Source organism: Gymnoscopelus microlampas (genome assembly GCF_963454915.1).
Source record: "Gymnoscopelus microlampas genome assembly, chromosome: 19".
Taxonomy (NCBI): domain Eukaryota; kingdom Metazoa; phylum Chordata; class Actinopteri; order Myctophiformes; family Myctophidae; genus Gymnoscopelus; species Gymnoscopelus microlampas.
This window is the reverse complement of record NC_139956.1, coordinates 8,931,801-8,941,210: the sequence shown is the minus strand read 5'-3', so window position 1 is coordinate 8,941,210 and position 9,410 is coordinate 8,931,801. Positions and strand designations below refer to the sequence as shown.

The 9,410-nt window shown below is 43.4% G+C and overlaps 1 protein-coding gene across 1 annotated transcript; it reads left to right on the top strand.

Moving 5' to 3' along the window:
• The first annotated feature begins 3,833 nt into the window (after nt 1–3,833).
• Nucleotides 3,834–9,041, top strand: LOC311034946 (BPTF-associated chromatin complex component 1-like). The gene is made up of 5 exons (XM_084042979.1): nt 3,834–4,098; nt 4,652–4,746; nt 5,496–5,731; nt 7,015–7,122; nt 8,827–9,041. The coding sequence occupies exons 1-5, from the start codon at nt 4,078–4,080 to the stop codon at nt 8,889–8,891; spliced, it is 525 nt and encodes a 174-aa protein (XP_083899105.1). The 5' UTR covers nt 3,834–4,077; the 3' UTR covers nt 8,892–9,041.
• The last annotated feature ends 369 nt before the right edge of the window (nt 9,042–9,410 follow it).

Here is a 9,410-nt window from a genome sequence, read left to right as displayed (position 1 = left end):
GTGTGTGTGTGTGTGTGTGTGTGTGTGTGTGTGTGTGTGTGTGTGTGTGTGTGTGTGTGTGTGTGTGTGTGTGTGTGTGTGTGTGCGCGCGCGTTGCTGATCCAGGCCAATTAAACTAATTGCCGCTGCAGCTCCAGTGCTGATTGGACGAACACATCAATCACACCCCCCCCTCCCCCCATGCTGTGTCATGTGTTCCCTCTACACACACACACACACTGAAATCCTCAGTATTAATTTAACTCTCAGAGTGTTCAAATGGAACCAAATGGACCCTTACAGGTCTGTAACTCTCAGAGTGTACAAATGGAACCAAATGGACCCTCACAGGTCTGTAACGCTCAGAGTGTACAAATGGATTCCAGATTTGTACACTCTCAGAGTTAAATGAACACTCACAGTGTCACAGTCCTTCTTGGTGGCCCCTTAAAGCTGGCCCCCTTCTGGGGGGCCGTCCAGCGTTCAGCTGCTGTCCCTGGTGTCACCTCATCCAACCTCCCCTCTCTCTCTCTGTGTCTGTCTTCACACTCGATGCTAATGTGTGTGTGTGTGTGTGTGTGTGTGTGTGTGTGTGTGTGTGTGTGTGTGTGTGTGTGTGTGTGTGTGTGTGTGTGTGTGTGTGTGTGTGTGTGCGCGCACGTGCATGCGTGCGTGTGTGCTGTATAAGCATTCCACTGTGAAGCCAAGCATGTTTAACCTGTGTAACGATGAGAGAACGATGTGTTCTCTAACATTTCAGCTAACACCCCTGATGTCATTGTTGTTAACGAAAATCTTAGGGAGGTGTTCATTCTTGAGGTCGGCTGTACTTTTGATTACAGCTTAGAGGAAGCCTTCCTAACCAAAATGTTAAAATATCATCAGCTAGACTCTAGAGCAGACCATCTCTCAGCTAGGCTACAGATATAAACTTTTGTTTTTTATCTTTGGTAGTCTAGGACACGTGCACAAGTTGGTTGTGAGGGGCCCGCAAATGGCCGGCCTCTCCAAAAGGAGGGCTAAACAATCAGCAACGTACTGCTCAATATCAGCTATTATAGGAAGCCGCTCAATTTGGAGGAGGCGTTGTTTCCTTTACCCATGATTGTTGTTCGCACGCTGTGTTCGACAAGTATGCCATCTTTTGTTTTGTATGTAACAATGCTCTGCTTTACATGCACTTTGTAACTGGCTGTTTTCCCTTCATCTGACTGCACTGGTAGTGTTTATGTCCTTTGTACATCTTGTACTTCTGTTTATGTGGACATAAATAAATATTTCAACTGTGTGTGTGTGTGTGTGTGTGTGTGTGTGTGTGTGTGTGTGTGTGTGTGTGTGTGTGTGTGTGTGTGTGTGTGTGTGTGTGTGTGTGTGTGTGTGTGTGTGTGTGTGTGTGTGTGTGTGTGTGTGTCAGCCTCAACATTCGTTGAAAGCACATGACAAAGAGGTATTTTGCAATTTAGACATTTGTAGCATTTTTTTTAAATGTCAGGCCTTAAATGTCTCATGTTCAAAGCTGTTCAAAGCAAGTACGCTTTACCTGATTTCAGACCGTTTTCCAAAGCTTACATTTCTTTCTTTCTTTCTTTGCATTTAGGAAATAATGTAATATTCACTGAGGTGCCCAGACTTCTCAGGTGCCCACTCTTCTGGTTACCAACAAGAATCATATTACAAAAACAAACATACTTGTTCATTGATTGATTGGTTGATTGATTTGTAATATTATATTTAATTGTCATAATAACTGTGGATGTCATTCCTCCTCTCCTCTTATCTATCTATCTATCTATCTATCTATCTATCTATCTATCTATCTATCTATCTATCTATGCAATGCTATTGCTATATAGGGACAGTAAAGTGTACATAATAGACAGCAGCATCGTTGAGCAGCATGTGGTCATTTTTAGCATCATGTTGAAAGCAGCAGTATTCTCCTCAGTTCATTGTGCTTCCTCAGTCATGCGAGGGGCCAGCATGTGTTTCCTGACTCCAGAGCCCTGGGGCGCAGAGTGGCTGCAATGGGCCCTTCATTCAACCACATACAACCTGGACATGTATTTAAACCATTTTATATTAATATTGTGATTCCCCATATTATAGGCCGGTCTAGTCTAGGTGGTTGTGTGGGTGCATGCCTTCCTTGCCAGTTAACTCTTGCCCTATAGGTGAGCAGGGTGTGGCCTCCTGGGCTGATGGCTCATTGGAGAGCACCTGGGCCTGGTGCCTCCAGGAGGCTATAAAAGCCCTGCCCTTGCCAGTCTATGGGAGATCCTGAGGAGAACAGGACCCAGTTGCACCACCTTACACTAAGTTCAAACTTAGCCTAGTTATAGCTTTTAAAAAAACTTTAGACCAGGGAAGTACCTGTGTCATTTTTAGATTTATTTGGCTATTCAAAAATAGCAGATCTACAAGCTCATGAGCTTGTAGATCTGCTATTTTTTGAAAAATCGTGAAAATGTGTGCGAATCTTTAAATATATATATTTATACTTTTTTTTTGTAACATATTTTTGTTCCAGGGACCCCCAGAAGCAAAGAGTTGAGTTATATATTAAAAGATTTGCACACATTTTCACGATTTTTCAAAAATAGCAGATCTACAAGCTCATACACTCACACAGTGCCACGCTATGAGCTTGTATATCTGCTATTTTTTAATAGCCAAATAAATCTAAAATGACAGAGATGCGTCCCCGGATTGAATGGGTTAAGCTATAACTAGGCTAAGTTTGAACTTAGTGTGAGGTGGTGCAACTGACTAAGATCTGTCTCCACCAACTCAACCCCCCATTCTCCATGCCCTTCTGATTATTATGTTTGTTACTTTCCATCCACACACCTCACACACACATCCACATCTACACTACTGATTCACTGACTCCACACCTCATAGGATCCGTAAGATGTTTTGTTCACCTTCCTTGTTTTGTTCACCTTGTGTTACCTTTTACCCTGGTCTCCTCCCCAATATTTGTCATGGCCCAGAGCCAGCTGTGACATAGCCTCGCGTGGCCAGACAATATCACACGACACACTGCGTGCCGAGGGCTAAAGTGCGATGCAATTTTGCAAAGGCAGATTCGTCTGGAACCAGGCTAGCTGTGACAAGCTGTGGATAAATACAATAGTTTAATTGTGTTGTTGTTGTTGTTGTTGTTGTTGTTGTTGTTGTTGTTGTTGTTGTTGTTCTCTATCCTGATTGGACGAAATTGGTATCCCGATCTGAAAATGCATTTTCTGTCTAATAAAGAGCTGGAGAGACATTGGAGACTCCTGTTACTGAACAAACACTCTATAGCAATGAGTAGCCTACTATCAAAATAGAGCTATTTAACACTTATTTTAATGAAAGAAAATCACTAACCCTACCTTTAAGTAAAACATGTACTACTCTTTACAAATACTTTTTCCACACCACTGCCAGGCGGGCATATGAACGCTTTCAACAAATATATTATATCATAAAGTTCCATTCATTCGGAGTGAACTGGCTTCTTTTGGCCACAGGAGGGCGACAACGACAAAGCTTTTCAATCTTTAGAAACCACGCAACCATAGCAACCAATGAGCCAATCACAGCATGAGAGCAGCTTCAATCTATGGGATCTTGAGAACAGATTGGCCCGCCCATGACGCACCTCTCTGGACCAATCAGCGTGCAGGCGTTTGAGCGCCAGAGCAGCTACTACACTGATATCTGTGACCTATCGAATTAAGTTACTTTTTCCACCACTGAACAAGTCCAGAAATGCATGGAGGAGACTAGGTCCCTGCGGTCACAGGATTCGACAGGTCACACATGTGGTCGCGACGTGGTTGTGTTGCGTTTAGAACGACCAACGGTAACACAGTGTAACGTTAATACAGAGCTTCACTCTGACTACTACATGTACCGGCACGTGCACGCACGCACACTGACATTAGGGGACAAGGCCGTGCACGCGTTGTTAGTGCGCGAAGCAGCTGTGCGCGCGCGTGTCAACACTTTTAGTTTAGCAGACCTGTTATCTTAGCAGGTTAGCTTAGCATGTTAGCTTAGCATGTGTCTTTAGTTGTCTTTTGTGTCCAGTGAGTTGTGAGAGCAGAGACAATGACGTCAGCATCAACTAAAGTAAGTCTGACCTGCATGACGTCATTCATTCAATCATTTACTGATTTCATTAGGTTCAAACTGGTGGAAAGTATCTAAGTACTTTTACTTAGTTAAGTACTGTACTGTGTATTTTTGTATTTTTTTTTAGTTATGTTGACTTTACCTTTGTATTTCCATGTTGTTACTCTTGTAAAGTTGTTGTACTCAAGTCTCAACGTGTGTGTGTGTGTGTGTGTGTGTGTGTGTGTGTGTGTGTGTGTGTGTGTGTGTGTGTGTGTGTGTGTGTGTGTGTGTGTGTGTGTGTGTGTGTAGGGTTGACTATGTGTCATGTCATATCATATGTATACAGTCCATATATATATATCAACAGCATAGTGTGTGTGTGTGTGTGTGTGTGTGTGTGTGTGTGTGTGTATGTGTGTTTGTTTTGATTTGTCAGGTTGGTGACATCGTGTGTGTGTGTGTGTGTGTGCGTGTGCGTGTGTTTGTTTTTATTGTGTTGTGTGCATTTATGTAATATGTATACATTAGTTTTCATTGTATTTCTGTGTGTTTGTTTTAATTTTTTCAGGTAGGTGAAATCTTCTCTGCGGCGGGTGCTGCCTTCACCAAACTAGGAGAACTCACCATGCAGCTACACCCTGTTGCTGACTGCACTCCTACGAGGTAACACGCACACACACACACACACACACACACACACACACACACACACACACACACACACACACACACACACACACACACACACACACACACACACACACTAGCATCACCCTCTCATCTTCAATAGACTAGTGATGGGAAAAAAAGTTCATTTCAGTGAACAAACGATTTCGTTCACGGCAATGATTCGTTCACGTTCTCGTTCAGTAGTGCTATTTTCTAGTGTTCAAAATGTACTCGGGTAAAAGTACAAAAGTATTGGCATCAAAATATACTTAAAGTACCAAAAGTGAAAGTACTAACATATTTGAAAATAGCCGATCTACAAGCTCACAACGCGTCGCGATGCGACGCGTTGTGAGCTTGTAGATGTGCTATTTTCAAATAGCCTAGGTATGAAATAGGGCTAAAGTGGTTAATGTATGTTTTATAATGTGTGTAAAACAGCATCACGGGAGCGTCTTTTTTTTACATCGCGCGTGAACCTAACGGTTTCAGAAAGTGAACGAGCTCGTTCACGTTCGCGGCAATGAACTAGTTCTTTTGAACGAATCGATCATGAACGGACACATCACTAATAGACTCACTCTCTGTCTGTGTGTGTGTGTGTGTGTGTGTGTGTGTGTGTGTGTGTGTGTCTCTCTCTCTCTCTCTCTCTCTCTCTCTCTGTCTGTCTGTCTGTCTGTCTGTCTGTCTGTCTGTCTGTCTGTCTGTCTGTCTGTCTGTCTGTCTGTCTCTCTCTCTCTCAGTACTCAGAATAAGACAGTAAAAAGGAAGCTGAGTGATGACAGCGGTATGGTGACGGTCGCCTCGTCGGAAAAGAAGTCGGTCAAGAAGGGCGCTGCAGCCGCTCCCACCCCCGCCGTCCCGGCCGCCCCGGCCGTCGTTTTCCAGCCGAGTTTGCCGACGGGCCAGGTGGTCATAGCGAGGGGGCCCCTCCAGGGAGTTCCCGCCCAGCTTCGTGTAAAGAAACAGAAGACTGCAGGTGAGCACAGGAAGAGTAGCGGAGCGGAGGAGGCATGCCAACAGAGTTTGGCTCACTCACGTCACTCCCCAATTAATCTCTCAAGAACAGATTCAGAGCTGCGCTACTGAATCTGTCGGGAGCCCCCGTTCAGAACGGGTGCGCGTTAGCCTACAAGTGGGCGTGCCCTCAGATCAGGAAGCAGGCCGCGCTTTACCCAATCAAATGTAGTGGGCGGGATTTACATCTGTGCGCTCGCTTCCCACTGAAAGCAAACCCAAACTCATTTAACAATAGCGTCCTCGGAGCCGACAAAAAACACGTAAAGTTAGTAGCATTTTAACTTGTTCTTTCATCATAGAAACAAGTGGGCTTATAACCAAAACGATCCATGTTCTTTGGGAGAAATGGTGTTAGTGTTCCGAGGAGAAATATTGTTAGTGGGAATGAAAACATAGGCGCACCACCGGAAGTGGAGGGCTGAGGGCAGACCAAAACGCTGGTTACCATTTATAGTACAGTTTGTTGATTCATTTTGATGCAGTAATGGTCTTCTTTCTTTTCTTTTTACTTTTTTTTTAATTAAAACTGTCTTAAAAGTCCTTAAATTGTCACTTCACTGCAGTGGCGTTCCCAGGAATACATTTAGGGGGGGGGGGGGGGGGAATCTCGGGGAAAAATCTCAGGGGGAAATCTCGGGGGAAACAAGTTTACAACAACACTACACTGACTACAAAACTGAAAAACGAAAAATGTTGTAGTTTAGTAATGAACGGCTCAAGCTGCTCTCAGAGCCCTTTTTATGCAAGGTGTTAGGTGAGTACAGGTGATGGCCCAGACCCCCACCCCAGGCTGCCACTCCTGGTACCCCATGAAGATAAAGGCATACATTTGCATCACTATAGGCGAGGGTCGCTCTGCTGAATGGATACGGTGGTGATTAGCTGCCTGCCCGCGACGAGGAGGCGGGCTATGGTCCGACGGCCACTATTCTGTTTGGATTTTTTTCACTGCCTGTTTTTCAGTCTTTTATTTTATTTTCTAGGGGAGACGAGATTTTAGTTGGACAGGCGGCCCTGCGGTGGGTACGCCACCGCTTCACTGTTATCTGGTGACCCCCCAAAATCTTCTAAACCAGTGGTTCTCAACCCACAGGTTGATAACCACTGGTTTAGAAGACCGTTCGGGACCCCCCCCCAAGAAGTAGTTCATATTGAATATTTGATAGTTTTTTTTATCAATTGTTCAACCCTACTCTTATGGCGTGTGCGTGTGCGTGTGTGTGTGTGCGCGCGCGCGTGTAGATGTGACGTTGAGTGCTCTGAACGACTCAGATGTCAACAGTGATGTGGTGGACATGGAGGGACTGGGAGAAACTAACAACTCCAACAAACTCAACAGCTTTGATCAAGGTAAACATGAACCCATACACATTTATTATTATTATTAAAATAATTATTCTTTACTCTAACTTTATTTAAAGCACCCAAATGACCACCTATAAATAATCACACTAATAATGCATTATGACAATGATTATAATACATGATAAAATTAATAAAATGTATTACAACTATGATAATTAAAATACACTATAATAAAATGCTCCGAGTGAATTCTATAGTGTTATGAGCAGAGTGTAATCCATTAAGTATGTTTTAACGCATTGTAGACATGGGATGCATAGCAATTGTTACCAGTGAGGTAAAGATTTTATAATGTATTTGTTTGTTTGTTTTGTGTCTTATAATCCTGTAAGGGATTGGTCATAATCACATGAGCCCTAGCATCCATATTCTGAGCATGTTATATAACAGGTGAAAATTCTGGCAAAATAGGCGATCTAAAGAGCTTGTAGATCGGTTATTTTCGGGCAAAGAGATTTGGTTTAGAGGGGAAAAGGGAGGGGGACCAAGTACAGACCCTTGGGGGACCCTGGTCAACAAAGTATTGAGTTTAAGTGGTTTTAAGACAAGACACAGAAGTAAACATTGAGCTGAATATTGACAGAAAGTATTTATACACCTCTATTCATTATTACATCAGGGCTGAAACATACTATTATTATTATTTATTATAGAGGTCTATAAGGATAGATCTTTCACCACTGCCAACATAGCTTTGGGTAAAAAAAATATCGAATTGCTCTAACTTTATTGCTAAGTCAAAGTCAGGCAATATAAACCTCATCATTTAAAAAGTCATCACTCTTTATGTCCAGTAGGGGGCGTTATTTTCCATATCATGACCTTACAGGTGTGTTTGTAATGTCCATATCATGAGCTAATGCTGTGTCCACGCTAGCACACTAGACAGCATTTTCAGTGACAGGATGTTTTTTTCTCCAGAAATGCACTTATGATGCAGCTCGCTTTTTATCAGCTGTCCAATCATAACTGTACATAAATGCAGACCTTCTCCACGTCTGGGGCTGATGGTCTCCGTATTCCCCTGCTATCGGCCACCGAGGCACCCACACACGCCACTTAATATTAAACATATTATTACAAACAAACGGCCAACTTGTTTGGCTATGTGTGTAGAATCTGGGATTTCCACAAGAGTGTTGTGCACACAGTGATATCTGACACAGTTAATGGCGAAAAGAAAGGACTTCCATTTGTAACTGTGGTAGTTTTACAAAAAGGGTCCATTTGGTTGCATTTGTACACTCCCAGAGTGAGATTAACACTGGAGGGGTCCATATTATCTATGCCAGCCGGGGAGGAGAAATACAGGCTCGTTGTGTGCATCTGTGACTGCTTGACCGTAAGCAATCTTCCTTTTTTTTACTTGCAACTGCTAGATTAAACCTCCCTCGTCAATATTCGGTAAATTCCATATATTGAAGTCTGTTTCAGTTGATCCCTCAGCAGAAAAAGGCTCTCAGGACAGCACTTTCTCCTTATAAAAAATGGCTAGTGTGAACATAACCTTACTTTATTGTCCTGTGATAACAATGTTCATATCATGACCTTACATTGTGTTAATGCCCTTACAGGCCTGTTTGTCTTTTGCTTTTGTATAATTAATTAACCGTTACTGCTTACTTAAAAATTGTCCCTTGTGTTTGTGCATATCATTAATTAATTCATCATTAATATTTTGTGTTTCAGACAGCCTGAACTTGGACTTGGACCCAATCCATCCTGATTGGTTAAGAACTCGCCTCCAACCATGAACTACGTCACCTTGATTTATACTCCCATTCTGATAAGAACTCTGTTAAGAACTCAACTCCAATCATGAACTATGTCAGCTTCACCTGACCTAATTGGTTAAGAACTCGCCTCCAATCATGAACTATGTCAGCTTCACCTGACCTGGTCTTCTCTGCAGCCGAATACTGTGCCCCAGCCTGGAGTAGAAGCCCACACGTCCAAGACAACAATGATCATAACTGGCTGCCTGAAGCCCACTCCCGTGCCCTACCTGCCAGTCCTAGCAGGAATTGCCCCAGCCGTCCTTCTATGAGAGACGGCTAACCTCGTCCTGGCAAGGAAAGCCCAGAAACATGACTGACTGACACACACATCCTGTGTGAAACTGACAACTAAAGCAGTGCCAGCGCCCCCCAAGCAGACTCAAGTCCTGCCATCCCCACAATAAGGCGGCACATGCGATGCGTACAAACACATGGCTGGTGGTGACTTAATAATTCTGGTATCAAGTATCCTACATCATAGCGTAACTACATCTG